Source organism: Staurois parvus, unplaced genomic scaffold, assembly GCF_062004578.1.
Source record: "Staurois parvus isolate SC_StPar_1 unplaced genomic scaffold, SC_StPar_1.0 ptg001651l, whole genome shotgun sequence".
NCBI lineage: Eukaryota > Metazoa > Chordata > Amphibia > Anura > Ranidae > Staurois > Staurois parvus.
In genome coordinates this window covers 237,089-259,771 of record NW_028319447.1, presented here as the reverse complement: position 1 = coordinate 259,771, position 22,683 = coordinate 237,089, and the positions used below count along the sequence as shown (strand labels likewise).

General features: G+C 49.2%; 1 protein-coding gene across 1 annotated transcript; it reads right to left on the bottom strand.

The window, feature by feature from the left end:
- Window positions 1-264: 264 nt before the first annotated feature.
- LOC149434857 (fucolectin-like) lies at window positions 265-11,873 on the bottom strand. Its single transcript, XM_089663302.1, has 3 exons — window positions 11,801-11,873; window positions 4,350-4,632; window positions 265-3,685 (listed from the first exon to the last, which is right to left on the bottom strand). Exons 1-3 carry the CDS (start codon window positions 11,871-11,873, stop codon window positions 3,508-3,510), a joined length of 534 nt encoding a protein of 177 aa, XP_089519428.1. The 3' UTR covers window positions 265-3,507.
- Window positions 11,874-22,683: the final 10,810 nt, after the last annotated feature.

Below are 22,683 nucleotides of genomic sequence, written 5' to 3'. Positions count from 1 at the left end.
GGCAGGTAGCTGGGGGGGGGGGGTGTGTGTGGGGGGGGGGGTGGATGAGGGGGTTGTCTTCATTTTAATCAATAGTTAGACCTAGAATTTTCTTTCACTTTGATGCAGGACCATTAAACAGGACATATCGAACATTTACCATTTCTCTTAACAACTTCCATTACATTGGATCTGAAAAAAAAAAAAGATACATAAAAAAAAAAAGATACATAAAAAAAAAAAGATACATAAAAAAGAAAAAGGAAGAGACGACACAGGAAAAAGTAAGATTAAAGAAACTTTATTGACTTGAGCAAGCAGTTCGATAAGAACACAGGTTACAGTCGGCATACCTCCCAACTTTTCAACTTCAGAATGAGGGACACCCGAGGGAGGAAGTGACCTGCCGCGTGCGTAGCGTGCCGAGGCAAAAATGGGTGTGGCCAAATGCTTACCAGTGGGAGGGTCCTAAGGGGCGTAGTTAACCACTTGCGCTCCAGAAAATCCCCTCCCCCCTTCCTGACCAGGCCATTTTTTTGCGTTACGGCGCTGCGTTACTTTGACAATTGCGCGGTCATGCCACGCCGCACCCAAATGAAATTTACGTCCTATTTTTCCCACAAATGGAGCTTTCTTTCAGTGGTATTTTATCGCCTCTGCAGTTTTTATTTTTTGCGCTATAAAAAAAAGTCTGACACAAATATACGGTGTTGACTATTTGCCATAAAACTTGTCCAATAAAAAATGTGAAATTTCGTCATCAATTTAGGACGAAATGTATTCTGCTCCGTGTCTTTGGTGCAAAAAATCTCAATACGTGTAAATTAATTGGTTTACGTGAAAGTTATAGAGTTTACAAGTGGCGGTATACATGCTGGAATTTTTATATATATATATATATATATATATTAGTAATATTACTTATAGTGGGACTGCAGCGGACATTCTCACATGGGGGGGGGGGACTGACTAACTGCCACTGACATCCCCAGTGACACCAATACAGTGAGCAGTGCTAATAAAAAGCACTGACACTGTACTAATGGCACTGGGCAGGAAGTGGTTAACATCTGGGGCGATCAAAGGGTTAACTGTGTGCTGGGTGTGTTTTACTAGGGAGACATGCTATGCAGAGAAATACACAGCAGCATGTCCTTGCTGACGGGAGAGACCTGTGCTGTCTCTCCCATGTCAGGTCTCTCCCCTGTCAGCTTTTCTTGACGTTCGCTGGGTGCCGGCTCGGAATCTCTAGCCGGGATTCAGTGATTGACATTCCTAGCCCCCAGTGGCAGCACAGGCAGAGTGGTGCGCGTGCGCCCCCTACCCGGAAATGCAAATTACGTATATATATATATATATGTGATTTTGCGCAGCCCTGCCGCCCTGTAGCAGTACTTCTACTATAGGGTGGTGGGCAAGTGGTTATACAAAACCCGGGATTCCTTGTACCTATAAAATATGCTTTGGTTGCTGTGCCACAAGCAAGAGTCTCGCAGACACAAACCCCGGCACAATCATTTAAAAAAAAGAATAAAAAGCTTCCATTACAAATGGTTTTGCACAAACTGAAGAAGAGTGTGTTACACAAAGTGTGGATGGATTCAGGAGTGCGCTACGTACAGAGTGCAGGATTCAGGAGTGTGTTACGTACAGAGTGCAGGATTTAGGAGTGTGTTACATACAGAGTGCAGGGTTCAGGAGTGTGTTACGTACAGAGGGCAGGGTTCAGTAGTGTGTTACGTACAGGGTGCAGGGTTCAGGGATGCGTTACGTACAGTGTGCAGGGTTTGGGAGTGCGTTATGCACAGAGGGCAGGGTTCAGGATTGCATAACATACAGAGTGCAGGGCTCAGGGGTGCGTTACATACAGAGTGCAGGGTTCAGGAGTGCGTTACGTACAGAGTGCAGGGTTCAGGAGTGCGTTACGTACAGTGTGCAGGGTTTGGGAGTGCGTTATGCACAGAGGGCAGGGTTCAGGGGTGCGTTGCATACAGAGGGAAGGATTCAGGGATGCGTTATGTAGAGTGTGCAGGGTTTGGGAGTGCGTTATGCACAGAGGGCAGGGTTTAGGAATGCATAACATACAGAGTGCAGGGCTCAGGGGTGCCTTGCATACAGAGGGAAGGATTCAGGGATGCGTTACATACAGAGTGCAGGGTTCAGGAGTGTGTTACGTACAGAGTGCAAGGTTCAGAAGTTGGTTAAACTGCAAAGACACCAATTAGACACTTACGTTCTAAAATCTTGATGAACAGCATCCAGGAGCCGAGGCAAGAATGCCGGCATCAGATATATAACAAATGAGTCCAGCCAAGCAGGACCTGCAGCAGTGTGAACATCCAGCACAGCCTTGGATTAGCCAGCGGGGATACAGCTGCAATGAGAGAGGGCAGCTGTCAAGTCCAACCTGTGATGTCAAGGATGGGCGGGGCCGATATGCAATTCTCAGCCCATTCATAGGAAAACAGCCAGCATTTATACAGTGCCAACTGGGAGAGTGGTGACAAGGGGCAGGACCAATTGGAACTACTGCATGTGCAATTCAGGTTTATTATACACCGCTGCGAGTGCACATGCAGTAGCTCCATTTGATCCTGCCCCTTGCCACCATCTTGCTTGACCAGCATAAATGCCTGTTTGTCTATGCAGTGCTTGCTTGACAAAGGGTATGGGGCCCCTGAAATGCATATCGGCCTGCCCATCTATGACATCACAGGTTGAAGTTGACAGCTGCACGCTCTCCCTCATGGCCGCTGCAAGCCCCGCTGGGTTGCCCACCAATCCCTGGCTGTGCTAGATGTTCACACTGGTCACACTACTGCAAGTCCTGCTCGGCTAGAAGTCAGCATACAAGGAATAGAAGGAGTAATGCCTCCGTACACCGGGACCACGGGACAAAGGTGAAAATGCGGGAGAGTCCTGCCCAATCCGTGACCGTTGGGAGGTATGCTGTTTGCAGGGGCCATGAGGACCACAGAATAACTGTCAAAGGACTACATGTGGCCCTCAGGCCCAAGGTTGGGCACCAGGACCTAAGACAATCATTACTAGAACAAGTTTGATAAATCCCCTCTATTTCTGCTCCAATGATATCTTCAATTTATTGTTTCTCAACACTTTCCAACTATAGTCATCAGGACAAATATAGAAAGCAAATCTCCCCAATGAGGACACAGACAGAAGTGGTCCAAACCCTGCCACTCTCCATCCATCCGTTTTAGCTACACTTTAGGGGTCTACTCATAAATGTTTTCCCAGAGGAACCACACAACCTTTGCCAAGATTTACTGGATGCAACTAGACAAATGTGTGAATCCTGAGTGAAAGTTGGGTGAAAACATTTGTAAAAGGTCCTCTACTTGTAACTCACATTATTTTCATGTAAAATCAAAATACAATTCTTGAGAGATGTAGGGTGGAAAAGGTCCTCCTCCGGCCAGATAGGAAAACATAGACGTGGGGTCTTCAGGATGGACATGAAATTGGATGATGAACGTTAGGGTTCCTTCTGTCGCGTTCTTCTGGGGTTTACCAGCAGATCTGATTCTTTGTTTCCACCTGAGTCACGGGGTCACCGTAGACCTCTACCTCACACAGGTGCTGGAATTCGCTGCGCCCCGCGGTCACCACGCTGACGTATTGACCCACCATCCCATTACAGCAGAAAATCGTCGTAGGATCAGTAGTTTGGGTGACCGTACCGCACCTGTGGAGGACAAACAAGGACCAACACTATGATATGGACAATGACACTTGGGGGAGGTTTACTAAAGGGGTCGAAAAAACTCATTCATTCTGTAGGCCATTTGGGTTTCCCCCAGAAGACTGACTCCAAAAAAACTTGCATTGTTGCTAGGATGTGAAAATTTTGTTTTTTTACTCCTGCAATGCTGGAGACTCCAATGGGTTTCACACCCTTGCAACAAAATAGGAGATAGGGGTTACTAACTGAAAGTTTTCAGGTCAGGATTTTGGGGGGACCCACATGGCCTACAGGTAAAACACTAATGATAATGGACATTTTACAAAGCTGCAAACCTTTTTCATATCTACTAAGGCAGGTGGTGCCGTGGTTGGGATTCAAACCAACGCCCCTAGTACTGCCAGGTAGAAGTGCTAACCATCTAGTCACTGTGCTGCCAAGTGAAGGCTCTTACTTTGGGTTCAGGGTGGTGCTTAGGGCCTCTGTCATCGAACTTTTGTTTGCATCAAATTGACCTGAATCAGGTCAAATGCAGATGAGCAAAAGGTCCAATGCACCATCAATGAATTCTGAATGATGTCGGAATCATCTCAAACCGATGCCTTCAACAAAAGCCCAAAGCCCATCGACGTAGAACTCTCCAGTGTCCTAGACTCGGGGTACTCACACTGGGTTGTTATTGTCCGGAGAATTTCCAATTCGGACCTCGGCACCCATCATTCGCTCCATAGAGCCGTCCGATCGGCCGGTGACCACAACGACATTCACTTTGTATTTCTGTTTCAGGTCCACCATCCACCAGGGTGCCTGGTCTTTATTGGTGTGGGTACAGTAGCCATGAAACCAGTTTGTATCGTCCACGCCATCGATGGCCTTGCTAGCGTAAGGTAAAGGCTGGCTTGGATAAGTCGAACTCTGCGAGGCCACCCCGCTTCTGGCGATATTAGTACCTGAAGAAAGAAAAATAAAACGCACTCAGCGAATACGCATCTTGAACAATGTTTTTTTTTCTATTGTTCTAAAGGGGCCTTCACCGAGAAAAGAAATGTAGTCTGCAATGTTGTCAGTAATGTGGACGGGACATGGTGTGATGTCATTCATGAAGCGCCTTTGCCAAGAGGTGGTCTTGCGACAGGGTGTGCTAATGCGTTTTGGGAGACGAGCTTCCTTCCTCAGAGCTGTTCCCTTGCAGGGTCCTTGGAGCACATTCCCACCCCATACATGCCGCCACTTCACACACGGGCAGCTCAAAGCCCCCATGAATGGGTCATTTCCCAGATCTTCCTCCTGGGATTGGTTGGAAGCAATGGGTAGAGAGACCAAAAATCGAATGCGGTCCATGCCTGTGCACTAATGGGATATCATGTCAATTTTTTTTATGACGTTTACATTGAACTCCCACCTGACCAGAAGTTCAGGGAAGAAGCACTCAGGAGGAAGCGGCTTTTTAGGATTTAAAGTAAGTGACTGGTGACAAGATCCAGATCAGAACCCAGGACCTCTGGTGTGTCTGGCAGTAGCTCATCTTACTGTGTCACCTAAGATGCTGGCCATGATCCCTTATTTATTTATTTCAGGTACTTATATAGCGCCATCAATTTACACAGCGCTTTACGTATATATTGTACATTCACATCAGTCCCCGCCCCCGAGGAGCGTATAATCTAAGGTCCCTAACTCACATTCATACATACACATACTAGGGCCAATTTAGACAGGAGCCAATTCACCTCCCAGCATGTCTTTAGAGTGTGGGAGGAAACCCATGTAGGCACAGGGAGAACATGCAAACTCCAGGCAGGTGGTGCTGTGGTTGGGATTCAAACCAACGACACTAGTACTGCCAGGTGCAGGGGCGGATAGACAACTCATGGGGCCCCCGGGCAATAGGGGATCATGGGGCCCCTGTGTCCTTGCCCACACTCAAAGCACACCCAAAAAAGCCTATAAAAGGTACCAAGGGCATTTTATGGGGCCACCTACTGACCCCCAGCCCCTCGGGCAGTGCCCGAGTTCTCGAATGGTCAGTCCACCTCTGGCCAGGTGGATGTGCTAACCACTTAGCTACTGTGCTGCCAACTGGGCTGCCCTTGGACAACCTTACCTTCTATCTTGTTTCTGGTGAACCTTGAACTCTTTGCTCCTCCCATGAATTTCCTACTTAAGCCATGCCTTGGCACTTCCTGTTTGCCAGATTATTCCCACATGGACGAAAAATATATTTGAAATGCTACAATTTTTGCCATATTCAGTATATTTCAATAAATATATATATATATATATATACATATACATATATACATATATATATATATATATATATACACATATTGTGACAGGATGAACGGCGAGGTGATAGAGGGACGCTATGTGTCACCTTGCATATGCTCATACCTGACCGTTTAGGTGGAGTCCACTCCGGGTTTTCGGGGCCACAGTTAAGCAGGTGGTTCCGGACCAGAGTTTGGACTCCACTGATCTCCACCAACAGGTGGTATAAAAAGGGCAGGGCTGGAGCAAGGAGTTGCTCGTGGCCTGGGACTCAGAGAGGTGTTCTGAGAGAGCTGTGTGTATGGACTATACCTGCAAGAAAAGGTTTGCTGTTACTTTGTTTTGGTGACAGGGAGAAGCCCTTCACCTTTGAGAGAGGAATCATCTTTTGTTTAGTTAGTGCCTGGATGGCAAGGGTTTATTTTCATGTCCTGTTTATTTTCTGCAAACCTTTTAAATAAAGCTGACAACCAGTCAGATTTTGATGAAAGCCTGCTGTGCGGTCTACCTTTGTCCCAGGGAAGGAGATCCCCCACCTGAGCTAACCCCACATATGGTGGAGAATGCGGGCAACTTCCTGAGCAAGTGGGAAGATGGAGGAAATAATAAGAGCCTTGCTGCAGGCCAATGCAGCACAACGGGAGACGAATCGCCAGTTTGCGGAGGCCCAAGAAGCAGACCGAGAGCTCCTTAAGCAGGTGGCCCAACACCTCTTAGAATTAAAGAAGGAATCTGCAGATCCGCTGCCAGTGGAGCAGAAAATGGCACGGGCCAGCTATGTTTTGCAGAAGATGACACCTGCGGATGATGTGGAGGCCTACATCTCAACTTTTGAAAGGGTTGCTGTTCGGGAAGGATGGAAAAAGGAGCAATGGGCAGGACTGCTTGCACCATTTCTGACGGGTGAATCCCAAAAAGCCTATTATGACCTGGAACCAGGGGATGCCCAGGACTATGAAAAACTGAAGGCTGAGGTCCTTGCACGCCTGGGTGTCACCATTGCAGTCCGGGCTCAGCGGGTGCATCAGTGGCATTACAGGGCTGACAAACCACCCAGATCTCAGATGTTTGATTTGATACATCTCTCCAAAAAGTGGCTCCAGCCGGAGGTATTGTCAGGCCCTCAGATTGTGGAGCGTGTGGTCATGGACCAATATTTACATGCGCTCCCTGCCACTTTGAGGAAGTGGGTTGGCCGTGGAGACCCTAAATCTGCAAACGAGCTGGTGGACCTGGTGGAGAGATATGCAGCCGCTGAGGACTTTTTCCATTCACCTGGGCCGTACCCCAAGGTCACTAGGGGTGGAAAACTATCCGGAGGATCCGGTAAGACTGTTCCATGGGCCAAAGGCTCAGAAAAAAATGATAAGACTATTGTGTCAGATCATGAGACTGTAGGCTTAGGACCTAGAGACTGGCCAAATAGGTCAGGAAGGTCCCCAAGGCCATTTAGAGGTCTAAGCACTGAACATATAATATGTTATCGTTGTCATGCGTTAGGTCATATTGCTGCAAACTGTCCTTTAAATGATGAACCTATGCAATGTGAAAATGCTTATTTAGGAAAACGCATGTCTCTTTTTGCACAGGTGGTATGTACTGCAGCATGTCAGAAACGCATGGAAAAGCAAATGTGTGTGATTGCCATTGATGAAAAGCCAGTAACTGCTCTGCTAGACTCGGGTAGTGTGGTGACCTTGGTTAAAGGTGATTTGGTAAAGCCTGCAAGGTTACACCCTAGCACGATTGGGGTTATTTGTATTCATGGTGATACACGTAATTACCAGACTGCTCTGGTGGAGATTGGTACTCCCTGGGGCCCTGTGACCCATTCAGTGGGGGTGGTGCCCTCTCTGCTTCATGAAGCCATAGTGGGGAGAGATTTTCCCCATTTCTGGAAGTTATGGGATAAGGAGGGGAGTCAGGAGGACCGAGCTCCCCCTGCTGGGGAAACGCCGAAAACTCCTGAACTCACTCCTGACCCCTTTGACGGCAAGGTGGAAGGGGAAACTGTTGGTGTATCCGAGGAAGGTGTAGATCTTTTTCCTTTCTCTGTAATGGCTGGGGAGCAGGAGGAGTTGGATCCAACCCCAGACAGTGAGGATATAGAACAAGAGATGATCGCTGGCTCTAGTGAGAGTGGACAGAATGTGGTGCCTGACCTAGAGGTCAGAAAAGAGGATTTTTGTACGGAACAACTGAAAGATTCCACACTTAATAGAGCCCGTGAAAACATTAAAATGATTGATGGGGAACCAGTTGAAAATGATGTAGCGGTGTCTTTTCCCTACATGGCTCTTAACAATAACTTGCTGTATCAAGTGGTAAAGCAAGGGGAGGAGGTGGTAGAACAGTTAGTGGTCCCCAAACCCTTTCGCCGGATGGTACTAGATTTAGCCCATGGGCATATAATGGGTGGACACTTGGGCGTAGAGAAAACAAAGGAGAGAATAACCCAGAGATTCTTTTGGCCAGGCTTACATGGAGACGTCAAAGCACATTGTGAGTCATGCCCGGAATGTCAATATTCTGCGCCCTCACCCCATTTTCGCAGTCCGCTAGTACCTCTACCCATAATTGAAGTACCGTTTGAAAGAGTGGGCATGGACCTAGTGGGTCCAGTAGTAAAGTCTGCCCAGGGCCATCAGCACATACTGGTTATACTTGACTATGCCACCCGGTATCCTGAAGCCATCCCTTTGCGTAATACTTCCGCTAAAAATATCGCCAAAGAGCTTGTCCGGGTGTTTAGTCATGTAGGTATTCCAAAGGAGATATTAACGGATCAGGGCACGCCATTTATGTCTAGAGTTATGAAAGAACTATGCAAATTGTTCAAAATCTCCCATCTCCGTACCTCGGTCTACCACCCCCAAACCGATGGGCTTGTGGAAAGGTTTAACAAGACCCTTAAGAATATGTTAAAAAAGGTGGTGGACAAAGATGGGAGAAATTGGGATTTTTTGCTACCATATCTCATGTTTGCTATACGAGAAGTACCTCAGGCATCTACAGGATATTCACCTTTTGAATTACTGTATGGTAGACATCCCAGGGGATTGCTAGATGTCGCAAAAGAAACCTGGGAGGGAGAGACCACGCCCTATAGAAGTGTCATCGAGCATATCTCACAGATGCAGGATAGAATCGCAGCTGTCATGCCACTTGTTCGGGAACACATGGAGCAAGCCCAGGAGGTCCAGAGAAGGGTTTATAACCGGGGTGCCAGGATCCGTACCTTCAACCCTGGCGATAGAGTGCTGGTGCTAGTCCCCACCGTGGAAAGTAAATTCCTCGCAAAGTGGCAAGGTCCCTTTGAAATTAGGGAGAAAGTGGGGGAAGTAAATTATAAAGTTTACCAGCCAGGAAAAAGGAAACCTGAACAAATCTATCATGTGAATCTCTTAAAACCTTGGAAAGACAGGGAAAGTTTGTTGGCAGTACCAAGACCCCAAAAGGACGTGGTTCCCGTGGCCCCTCAGGTACCTATAACGGAAACCTTGTCAGTAGCCCAACAAAATGAGGTTAAGGAGTTTGTGAGGAAAAATGGAGATTTCTTCTCCCACCTACCTGGACTGACGACTGTCATACAGCATGACATAGTTACCCAGCCCGGGGTCCGCGTAAACGTAAAGCCCTATAGAATACCCGAGGCTAGGCAGGGAGCGGTGGCAAAGGAAATAAAGGACATGTTAGAGTTGGGAGTGATTGAGGAATCTCACAGTGAGTGGTCGAGTCCCATAGTGCTGGTCCCAAAACCAGATGGAACCATTCGTTTCTGTAATGATTTCAGGAAACTGAACAGTGTGTCTAAGTTTGATGCGTACCCGATGCCTCGGGTGGATGAGCTCATTGACAGGTTGGGAACGGCTCGGTACATAACCACCTTAGATCTGACCAAAGGCTATTGGCAGATTCCGTTAACGGAAGCTGCAAAAGAAGACAGCATTCTCCACCCCCGAGGGGTCCTTTCAGTATAAGCGGATGCCGTTTGGTTTGCATGGGGCTCCTGCATCATTCCAAAGGATGATGGACAAGACGTTGAGACCACATCGCCAATATGCAGCTGCCTACTTGGACGATGTCGTCATCCACAGTCCCGACTGGGAATCTCATTTGTCCCTCTTGCAAGCGGTCGTAGATTCGCTGCGGGAAGCAGGTCTTACCGCCAACCCCAGAAAGTGTGCCATTGGCTTAGAGGAGGCCAAATATCTTGGCTACATCATTGGTCGAGGTCTCATTAGGCCTCAGATCAATAAAATTGAGGCAATTCAAAAGTGGCCCCAACCTGTAAATAAAAAACAAGTCCGGGCATTTCTTGGAATCACGGGGTACTACAGGCGGTTTATCCCCAATTTTGCCACCATTGCAGCCCCACTGACAGATCTGACAAAAGGTAGGGGGTCAGTCATGATTAAGTGGAATCCTGAGGCGGAGACCGCATTTCAAAGGCTGAAACAAGCTCTCTGTGCTCAACCTGTGCTTGTGACCCCAGAGTTCACAACAGAGTTTGTGGTACAGACTGATGCCTCTGACGTGGGACTAGGTGCGGTACTGTCCCAAATCAGAGATGGGGAGGAGCACCCTGTGGTCTTCCTAAGTAGAAAGCTCAACAAACATGAGAGAAACTGGGTTTTTCCGCGTTTGCATTTTTTGACACACAAAAAAAGTTTTGCTCAAAAAAAGTCCAAAAACGCTGGTTTGCTGTATTTTTCCGCATTTTTCAGTGTTAGAGCATTTTTACAGCTAAAAAACTACTCTATAAACCCACTAGCCCTGGGTTTTTTCCGGCCAAAAAATGCCCCTGCCAAAAAAGTTGATTGCAGTCTATGTGTGTATGGACACCTAGGATACCATGCTGGGGGGTTTACTGGCTGTAGAAAAAAAACGCCAAAAACATCAGATATAAAAATGTCCCGTGTGCATGAGGACTAAAACTGAACACATATCAATTACATAGGTTCACAGGCACTATTCCCCCCACTGACACCAACGATGGCACTATTCCTCCCACTGATACCAATGATGGGGCGCTATTCCTCCCACTGACACCAATGATAGAGCACTATTCCTCCCACTGACCCCAATGATGGGGCACTATTCCTCCTACTGACACCAATGATGGGGCACTATTCCTCCCACTGATACCAATGATGGGGCACTATTCCTCCTACTGACACCAATGATGGGGCACTATTCCTCCCACTGACACCAACGATGGGGCACTATTCCTCCCACTGACACAAATGATGGGGCACTATTCCTCCCACTGATACCAATGATGGGGCACTATTCCTCCCACTAACCCCAATGATGGGGCACTATTCCTCCCACTGACACCAATGATGGGGCACTATTCCTCCCACTGACACTAATGATGGGGCACTATTCCTCCCACTGATACCAATGATGGGGCACTATTCCTCCCACTGACACTATCGATGGCACTATTCCTCCCACTGACACTAATGATGGGGCACTATTCCTCCCACTGGTGCCATCGATGGCACTATTCTTCCCACTGACACCATCGATGGCAATATCCCTCCCACTGACACCATCTGTGGCACTATTCCTCCCACTGACACCATCGATGGCACTATTCCTCCCACTGACGCCATCGATAGCAATATTCCTCCCATTCATACCAACAGGTGGGCCTCCCATGGTAACCAATGATGGGACAGCGTTTTTGCCCGCTGATGTCGGCATTTTCTGCTCCCACTGGCCACACTCTGGCCCCCATAAAGCCTGAAGGACAGTAAACTGGCCCTTTGTTTAGAAAGTTTGGAGACCCCCGATCTAGTGCACCACGGTCATTTTTCTTTATCTTTATATTATTCTTACCTCCAGGCGGACGGCTGCAGGACCAAGCCAGACCCAGAGATCCCAGCAAAACCAAAGTCACCAGAGTCTTCATCCTGGAGGAGACATGAGGACACAGGGAGTCAGTTACCATCGTATGGTACAAAAAATGGTGAATCTTCACCCCTTCCTCAATGTCATCTCTTCTCTCTCTGGTACTCAGAAATACCCTTTACTAGTATTAAAATAAATCCTCTTTGGATAAGATTTCTAATTTCATAATCATTTTATATGTGAAAAAGTATTTGCCCCTTAGGTTCCACAGTGAGTATAACAAGCATGCTTTACTGCAAATACAGACTGATTGTACTGTGGGGGGTTTAGGAACACTTTAATGACTTAAATCGGTGATCTCCAGACTGCAGTCCGTGGGCTGAATGCAGCCCTTTGCTTGCCTCTATCCGGCCCTCGGAGTACTATTCCTCCCACTGATACCAACAAGGAGTCACCATTTCTTCCACTGACACCAACTATGGGGCATTGTTCCTCCCCCTGATACTAATGGGGCACTATTCCTCCCACTGACACCAATGATGGGGCACTATTCCTCCCACTGACACCAATGATGGGGCACTATTCCTCCCACTGACACCAATGACGGGGCACTATTCCTTCCACTGACACCAATGATGGGCGCTATTCCTCCCACTGACACCAATAATGGGGCACTATTTCTCTCCCCTGACACCAGTGATGGGGCACTATTCCTCCCCCTGACATCAATGATGGGGCACTATTCCTCCCCCTCACACCAATGATGGGGCACTATTCCTCCCCCTCACACCAATGATGGGGCACTATTCCTCCCCCTGACACCAATGATGGGGCACTATTCCTCCCACTGACACCAATGATGGGGCACTATTCCTCCCACTGACACCAACGATGGGGCACTATTCCTCCCACTGACACCAATGATGGGGCACTATTCCTCCCACTGACACCAATGATGGGGCACTATTCCTCCCACTGACACCAATGATGGGGCACTATTCCTCCCCCTGACACCAATGATGGGGCACTATTCCTCCCCCTGACACCAATGATGGGGCACTATTCCACTGACACCAATGATGGGGCACTATTCCTCCCCCTGACACTAATGATGGAGCACTATTCCTCCTCGTGACACCAATGATGGGGCACTATTCCTTCCACTGACACGAATGATGGGGCACTATTCCTCCCACTGACACCAATGATGGGGCACTATTCCTCCTCCTGACACCAATGATGGGGCACTGTTCCTTCCACTGATACCAATGATGGGGCACTATTCCTTCCACTGACACGAATGATGGGGCACTATTCCTTCCACTGACACCAATGATGGGGCACTATTCATCCCACTGATACCAATGATGGGGCACTATTCCTCCCACTGATACCAATGATGGGGCACTATTCCTCCCACTGATACCAATGATGGGACACTATTCATCCCACTGATACCAATGATGGGGCACTATTCATCCCACTGATACCAATGATGGGGCACTATTCCTCCCACTGATACCAATGATGGGGCACTATTCCTCCTCCTGACACCAATGATGGGGCACTATTCCTCCCACTGACACCAATGATGGGGCACTATTCCTCCTCCTGACACCAATGATGGGGCACTATTCCTCCTCCTGACACCAATGATGGGGCACTATTCCTCCCACTGACACCAATGATGGGGCACTATTCCTCCCACTGACACCAATGATGGGGCACTATTCCTCCCACTGACACCAATGATGGGGCACTATTCCTCCTCCTGACACCAATGATGGGGCACTGTTCCTTCCACTGATACCAATGATGGGGCACTATTCCTTCCACTGACACGAATGATGGGGCACTATTCCTTCCACTGACACCAATGATGGGGCACTATTCCTCCCACTGATACCAATGATGGGACACTATTCATCCCACTGATACCAATGATGGGGCACTATTCCTTCCACTGACACCAATGATGGGGCACTATTCCTCCCACTGATACCAATGATGGGGCACTATTCCTTCCACTAACACCAATGATGAGGCACTATTCCTCCCACTGATACCAATGATGGGGCACTATTCCTCCTCCTGACACCAATGATGGGGCACTATTCCTCCCACTGACACCAATGATGGGGCACTATTCCTCCTCCTGACACCAATGATGGGGCACTATTCCTCCTCCTGACACCAATGATGGGGCACTATTCCTCCCACTGACACCAATGATGGGGCACTATTCCTCCCACTGACACCAATGATGGGGCACTATTCCTCCCACTGACACCAATGATGGGACACTATTCATCCCACTGATACCAATGATGGGGCACTATTCCTTCCACTGACACCAATGATGGGGCACTATTCCTCCCACTGATACCAATGATGGGGCACTATTCCTCCCACTGATACCAATGATGGGGCACTATTCCTCCCACTGACACCAATGATGGGGCACTATTCCTCCCACTGATACCAATGATGGGGCACTATTCCTCCCACTGATACCAATGATGGGGCACTATTCCTCCCACTGACACCAATGATGGGGCACTATTCCTCCTCCTGACACCAATGATGGGGCACTATTCCTCCTCCTGACACCAATGATGGGGCACTATTCCTCCTCCTGACACCAATGATGGGGCACTATTCCTCCCACTGACACCAATGATGGGGCACTATTCCTCCCACTGACACCAATGATGGGGCACTATTCCTCCTCCTGACACCAATGATGGGGCACTATTCCTCCCACTGACTCCAATGATGGGGCACTATTCCTCCCACTGACTCCAATGATGGGACACTATTCCTCCCACTGACACCAATGATGGGGCACTCACATATAAAAAACTCACATATAAAAAAAAAAAGTGCAGCGCTTATATATTAAAACATGCAAGATATCAAAAATGCAAGAGTATATCCCTGCAAAACGCAGGCAGGGTATAGTTATTATACTGCCCCTTATAGTCTCAAATAACACACAGATATATAGTTCACAATCTCCCAGTGGGTAGGGTGAGGTGAAAGATCAGATGGATCTCTATTGACACACGGTGATAGCCAAAAAGGTGATGTATGGTGATATCCAAAACTGGTAAAAGATTGTGCACTCACCAGATGCACAACCAATATGCGCATGTAAGAGATAACCCCTCTCAAGGTATGGTTCCAGGACTCGTCAAAGGCAAGATCTGGTCAATCTCTACGATGTGGACCCTCAGCTGTCATGCATGGCTCTGTCCCCTATAGCTCTTTACTCTGCAGGTAGTTGGAAGCTCACCAGAGAGCCCCAGAAAGAAACAAGGAGGCCAGAATAGCGTGATACCGCTTAAGCATGCGTGCGTTTATTTCATCCAGCAACAGGGTATAATAAAAACAATACTGACCAGATAATAAAGTTGGCCGCCGGGACCCCAATGGTGCCCGCGGTGGTAAATGTCACTGTGCCGCAGTTCCTCCCTGAAGCGTTTCGTGCAAACGCACTTACTCATAGGAGGAGCAAATATTTGTACTGGGAGGGGGGATTTCAGCAGGGGACAGATTTGTACTGGGAGGGGGGATTTCAGCAGGGGACAGATTTGTACTGGGATGGGGGGTTTCAGCAGGGGGCAGATTTGTACTGGGATGGGGGGTTTCAGCAGGGGGCAGATTTGTACTGGGATGGGGGGTTTCAGCAGAGGACAGATTTGTACTGGGATGGGGGGTTTCAGCAGGGGACAGATTTGTACTGGGATGGGGGGTTTCAGCAGGGGGCAGATTTGTACTGGGATGGGGGGATTTCAGCAAAGGGCAGATTTGTACTGGGATGGGGGGTTTCAGCAGGGGGCAGATTTGTACTGGGATGGGGGTTTCAGCAGGGGGCAGATTTGTACTGGGAGGGGGGGTTTCAGCAGGGGGCAGATTTGTACTGGGATGGGGGTTTCAGCAGGGGGCAGATTTGTATTGGGATGGGGGATTTCAGCAGGGGACAGATTTGTACTGGGATGGGGGCTTTCAGCAGAGGACAGATTTGTACTGGGATGGGGGGTTTCAGCAGGGGACAGATTTGTACTGGGATGGGGGATTTCAGCAAAGGGCAGATTTGTACTGGGATGGGGGATTTCAGCAGGGGGCAGATTTGTACTGGGATGGGGGGTTTCAGCAGAGGACAGACTTGTACTGGGATGGGGGCTTTCAGCAGAGGACAGATTTGTACTGGGATGGGGGGTTTCAGCAGGGGACAGATTTGTACTGGAATGGGGGATTTCAGCAGGGGACAGATTTGTACTGGGATGGGGGTTCTCAGCAGAGGACAGATTTGTACTGGGATGGGGGGTTTCAGCAGGGGACAGATTTGTACTGGGATGGGGGATTTCAGCAGGGGACAGATTTGTACTGGGATGGGGGGTTTCAGCAGAGGACAGATTTGTACTGGGATGGGGGGTTTCAGCAGGGGACAGATTTGTACTGGGATGGGAGGTTTCAGCAGAAGACAGATTTGTACTGGGATGGGGGGTTTCAGCAGGGGACAGATTTGTACTGGGATGGGGGATTTCAGCAAGGGACAGATTTGTACTGGGGGGGGGGTTTTAGCAGGGGACAGATTTGTACAGGGATGGGGGATTTCAGCAAGGGGCAGATTTGTACTGGGAGGGGGGATTTCAGCAGGGGGCAGATTTGTACTGGGAGGGGGGATTTCAGCAGGGGGCAGATTTGTACTGGGAGGAGCGGGAATTTATGTTTATGAGGTAAGCATGCTGATTAGCGCTCAATTTTATTGGGGGGGGGTGCTATTAGGAACGATTGGGGGAGTATTTGTATTAGAAGAGAAAATTTTGGGGCATTTGTGCTTAGAGAGGGGATTGGGTAAAATTTGTGCTGGGAGGGGAGGTTTGAAGTGGGGGGGGGGGGGGGGGAATTGTGCTTGGAGGGGAAATTTGAGGTATAGAGAATTTGTGCTAGGAGGGTGATTTTTTTGAGGGGGGGGGGGTTGTGCTGGGGAAATTTGGAGAGAAAGATTTGAGCTTGGAAGGGGGATGGAGGAGCAAATATTTGTACTGGGATGGAGGGTTTCAGCAGGGGGCAGATTTGTACTGGGATGGGGGGTTTCAGCAGGGGGCAGATTAGTACTGGGATGGGGGGTTTCAGCAGGGGGCAGATTTGTACTGGGATGGGGGGTTTCAGCAGGGGGCAGATTAGTACTGGGATGGGGGGTTTCAGCAGGGGGCAGATTAGTACTGGGATGGGGGGTTTCAGCAGGGGGCAGATTTGTACTGGGAGGGGGGATTTCAGCAGGGGGCAGATTAGTACTGGGATGGGGGGTTTCAGCAGGGGGCAGATTTGTACTTGTACTGGAATGGGGGGGTTTCAGCAGGGGGCAGATTTGTACTGAGATGGGGGATTTCAGCAGGGGGCAGATTTGTACTTGTACTGGGAGGGGGGGTTTCAGCAGGGGGCAGATTTGTACTGAGATGGGGGATTTCAGCAGGGGGCAGATTTGTACTGGGATGGGGGGGGGGTTCAGCAGGGGACAGATTTGTACTTTGATGTAGGGGTTTCAGCAAGGGACAGATTTGTACTTGTACTGGGATGGGGGGGGGGTTCAGCAGGGGGCAGATTTGTACTAGGAGGGGGGGGATTTTATACTTAAGGAGTAAGCATGCAGATTAGTATTTGATTTTATTGGGGGGGAGGTTTCTCATCTTCTCAAAATTCTCAAAATTCTCATCTTTTTTTGGGGGGGGGCACAATTTGGTATGTTTGCTCTGGGCTCTAGATGACCTTGTCCCGGCAGATTTACTCCACATGTTCTGGTCTTGCCCCAGACTAGATAACTTTTGGACCCGAGTGCGCACATGTACCCGAGCGTTCACAGACCTTACCAGGGGCGGACTGACAACTCATGGGGCCCCCGGGCAATAGGGGATCATGGGGCCCCTGTGTCTTTGCCAAAACTCAAAAAAGCCTATGAAAAAGGTACCAGGGGCATCTCATGGGGCCCCCTAATGACCCCGGGCCCTCCGGTTTCCAAATGGTCAGTCCGCCCCTGGACCTTACATGATAGTTATTATTATACAGGATTTATATCGCGCCAACAGTTTGCTCAGCGCTGTACAATGTAACAGTTCTTATCACATGTCATTTGTATGTAGCACACCTGACACCATACATATCATACAATATAACATGAATGTGTCATTGACTTTGTCTGTACTAAAAATCTCCGAAAAGCAAATAATATACTCCCCCCCCCCCCCCCCCCCCCATGTACATATGAAGGTTCTTACCTGTACAGACTGCAGCTTCTGAAATGTTCACAGCCTCCCCTCTATATTTATACGTTTGTTTCATATTGCCTCCCCCACCACATCCCCCCCCCCCCGCTGCGCTGAGGGTGGAGAACCTGGTAGGATCTGTCACCCCATGTTTATTACCCTGGGGGGGGACTGGGGGTTCTGTAGAACGTCAGATTTTATGATATACACACATGACGTTGTCAACAAGTTCAACAGAAATTTCAGAAATTTCAGTAAATTATTGCAACAATGTTGCACATGGGCAGGCACTATACACAATATTAACCACTGCAGCTCCGGAAGGTTTTACCCCCCCCCCCCCTTCATGAACAGGCCATTTTGTGCTTTTTGGCACAGCACTACTTTAACCACTTGCCCTCCAGAGGATTTCTCCCCCCTTTCCTGACCAGGCTATTTTACGCTACGTTACTCTGACAATTGTGCGGTCGTGCAACGCTGCACCCAAATGAAGTCCCTTTTCCCACACAAATAGAGCTTTCTTTTGGTGGTATTTGATCGCCTGTGCGTTTTTAATTTCTTTGCGCTATAACAAAAAAGGACCGACAATTTTGAGGCAAAAATAATATTTTTGACTTTTTGCTATTAAACATGTCCAGTAAAAAAAATTTAAAAAAATCTAATTTTGTCATAAGTTTTGGCCAAAATATATTCTGCTCCGTGTCTTTGCTAAAAAAAAAACCCCAATACGCGTAAATTAATTGGTTTACGTGAGAGATATAGCTTCTACAAATGGCGGGAAAGATACTGGGATTTTGTTTTTTTATACTAGTAATGGCGGTGATCAGCGACTTATAGTGGGACTGCAGCGGACATTCTGACACTGGGGGGGGGGGGGATGACTTGGTGTCCCTGACATCCCCAGTGACACCAATATAGTGATCAGTGCTAATAAAAAGCACTGACACTGTACTAATGGCACTGGGCAGGAAGGGGCTAACATCTGGGGCAATCAAAGGGTTAACTGTGTGCTGTGTGTGTTTTGCACACTGCTTTGTCTATGCAGAGCCATACAAAGCAGCATCCTGGTGCTGATGGGGGAAAGATCTGTATTGTTTACATAAAGACCTCTCCCCTGTCAGTGTTCCTCAGCGATCGTCGGGTGCCAGCGGGGAATCTCCGGCTGGGACTCGGTGATTGACAGCTATAGCCACCAATGGCAACATGGGTAGGGCGGCGCATGCGTCCCCTACGCAGAAATGCAAAATCACACACACAGGTGAAACTCGAAAAATGAGAATATGGTGCAAAAGTTGATTTATTTCAGTGCAGCAACTTAAAAGGTGACACTAATATATGAGACTCATTACATGCAAAGCAAGATAGTTCAAGCCGTGATTTGTCATCATTGTGATGATTATGGCTTACAGCTCATGAAAACCCCAAATCCACAATCTCAGAAAATGAGAATATTCCATGCAATCAATAAAACACGGATTGTACATAGAACAATATCACACCTCTGAAAAGTAGAAGCTGCATATGTACTCAGTACTTGGTTTGGGCCCCTTTTGCAGCAATTACTGCCTCAATGCGGCATGGCATGGAAGCTATCAGCCTGTGGCACTGCTGAGGTGTTATAGAAGACCAGGATGCTTCAATAGCGGCCTTCAGCTCTTCTGCATTGTTCAGTCTCATGTCTCTCATCTTTCTCTTGGCAATGCCCCATAGATTCTCTATGGGGTTCAGGTCAGGCCAGTTTGCTGGCCAATCAAGCACAGTAATCCCACGGTCATTGAACCAGGTTTTGGTGCTTTTGGCAGTGTGGGGCACAGGAATGCAGCCAGAGAAAAGGAGAAATGATTGCTTTTACAGTCTTTATGGGTGTAAAAGCAATCAGTGTAACAAAAAAAAAAAATCTTTGTCACCCCCCACAAGTACTACAGTGTCACGATGGTGACCCCACACTGCTAGGGTGACAGTATGTTAAAAATAAATAAATAATAATGTAAAAAAAATAAAAATGTAAAAAAAAACATTTTTTGAAAAATTATAATTTTTGCTTATAAACTAATTTGTTTTTTTTGTTTTTTTTTACTAAAAAGATAACTGAATACATTTTGGCCAAGATATATGAAGAAAGATTTATTTGCAAAAGTCACTTTTTTTTTCAAAATTGTTGGACTTTTTCATTTATATAGCAAAAAAAATTTAAATCCCAGCGGTGAATAAATACCACCAAAATAAAGTTTTATCTGTCTCAACAAAATGCTAAAATATTCATATGGGTACAGTGTTGCATGACCGCGCAATTGTCATTCAAAGTGTGATAGCGCAGAAAGCTGAAAATTGGACTGGAAGGGGGGGGGGGGAGTTTCCGGACTGGAAGGGGGGGAAAGTGTCCGGACTGGAAGGGGGGGAAGTGTCCGGACTGGAAGGGGGGGAAAGTGTCCGGACTGGAAGGGGGGGAAGTGTCCGGACTGGAAGGGGGTGAAAGTGTCCGGACTGGAAGGGGGTGAAAGTGTCCGGATTGGAAGGGGGGGAAAGTGTCCGGATTGGAAGGGGGGGAAAGTGTCCGGATTGGAAGGGGGGGAAAGTGCCCAGACTGGAAGGGGGGGTTAAAGTGTCCGGATTGGAAGGGGGGGAAAGTGTCCGGATTGGAAGGGGGGGAAAGTGTCCGGATTGGAAGGGGGGGAAAGTGTCCGAATTGGAAGGGGGGGAAAGTGTCCGAATTGGAAGGGGGGGAAAGTGTCTGGACTTGAAGGGGGGGAAAGTGTCCGGACTGGAAGGGGGGAAAGTGTCCGGACTGAAAGGGGGGGAAAGTGTCCGGACTGGAAGGGGGTGAAAGTGTCCAGACTGAAAGGGGGTGAAAGTGTCCGGACTGGAAGGGGGGGAAAGTGTCCGGATTGGAAGGGGGGAAAGTGTCCGAATTGGAAGGGGGGGAAAGTGTCTGGACTTGAAGGGGGGGAAAGTGTCCGGACTGGAAGGGGGGAAAGTGTCCGGATTGGAAGGGGGGGAAAGTGTCCGGACTGGAAGGGGGGGAAAGTGTCCGGACTGGAAGTGGCTGTAAAGTGTCCGGACTGGAAGGGGGGTAAAGTGTCCGGACTGGAAGGGGGGGAAGTGTCCGGACTGGAAGGGGGGGAAAGTGTCCGGACTGGAAGGGGGGGAAAGTGTCCGGACTGGAAGGGGGGGAAAGTGTCCAGACTGGAAGGGGGGGAAAGTGTCCAGACTGGAAGGGGGTGAAAGTGTCTGGACTGGAAGGGGGGGAAGTGTCCAGACAGGAAGGGGGGAAAGTGTCCGGACTGGAAGGGGGTGAAAGTGTCCAGACTGAAAGGGGGTGAAAGTGTCCGGACTGGAAGGGGGGGAAAGTGTCCGGATTGGAAGGGGGGGAAAGTGTCCGGACTTGAAGGGGGGGAAAGTGTCCGGACTGGAAGGGGGGGAAAGTGTCCGGATTGGAAGGGGGGGAAAGTGTCCGGACTGGAAGGGGGGGAAAGTGTCCGGACTGGAAGTGGGGGTAAAGTGTCCGGACTGGAAGGGGGGTAAAGTGTCCGGACTGGAAGGGGGGGAAGTGTCCGGACTGGAAGGGGGGGAAAGTGTCCGGACTGGAAGGGAGGTAAAGTGTCCAGACTGGAAGGGGGGGAAGTGTCCGGACTGGAAGAGGGGGGGAAGTGTCCGGACTGGAAGGGGGGGAAGTGTCTGGACTGGAAGGGGGGGAAGTGTCCGGACTGGAAGGGGGGGAGTGTCCGGACTGGAAGGGGGGGAAAGTGTCCGGACTGGAAGGGGGGGTGAAAGTGTCCGGACTGGAAGGGGGGGAGTGTCTGGACTGGAAGGGGGGGAAAGTGTTCGGATTGGAAGGGGGGGAAAGTGTCCAGACTGAAAGGGGGTGAAAGTGTCCGGACTGGAAGGGGGGGAAAGTGTCCGGATTGGAAGGGGGGGAAAGTGTCCGGATTGGAAGGGGGGGAAAGTGTCCGAATTGGAAGGGGGGGAAAGTGTCTGGACTTGAAGGGGGGGAAAGTGTCCGGACTGGAAGGGGGGAAAGTGTCCGGACTGAAAGGGGGGGAAAGTGTCCGGACTGGAAGGGGGTGAAAGTGTCCAGACTGAAAGGGGGTGAAAGTGTCCGGACTGGAAGGGGGGGAAAGTGTCCGGATTGGAAGGGGGGGAAAGTGTCCGGATTGGAAGGGGGGGAAAGTGTCCGAATTGGAAGGGGGGGAAAGTGTCCAGACTGGAAGGGGGGGAAGTGTCCGGACTGGAAGGGGGGGGGAAGTGTCCAGACTGGAAGGGGGGGAAGTGTCCGGACTGGAAGGGGGGGAGTGTCCGGACTGGAAGGGGGGGAAAGTGTCCGGACTGGAAGGGGGGGAGTGTCTGGACTGGAAGGGGGGGAAAGTGTTCGGACTGGAAGGGGGGGATGTGTCCGGACTGGAAGGGGGTGAAAGTGTCCGGACTGGAAGGGGGTGAAAGTGTCCGGACTGGAAGGGGGTGAAAGTGTCCGGACTGGAAGGGGGGGTGAAAGTGTCCGGACTGGAAAGGGGGGAAAGTGTCCGGACTGGAAGGGGGGGAAAGTGTCCAGACTGGAAGGGGGGGGAAGTGTCCAGACTGGAAGGGGGTGAAAGTGTCCAGACTGGA

Coding starts and splice junctions, on each gene's coding strand:
- LOC149434857 (XM_089663302.1), bottom strand. CDS start 11,873: ATGAAGACTCTGGTGACTTTGGTTTTGCTGGGATCTCTGGGTCTGGCT. Junction 4,633..11,800: donor CTGCAGCCGTCCGCCTGGAG/GTAAGAATAATA, acceptor TTCTTTCTTCAG/GTACTAATATCGCCAGAAGC. Junction 3,686..4,349: donor CCGGACAATAACAACCCAGT/GTGAGTACCCCG, acceptor TGTCCTCCACAG/GTGCGGTACGGTCACCCAAA.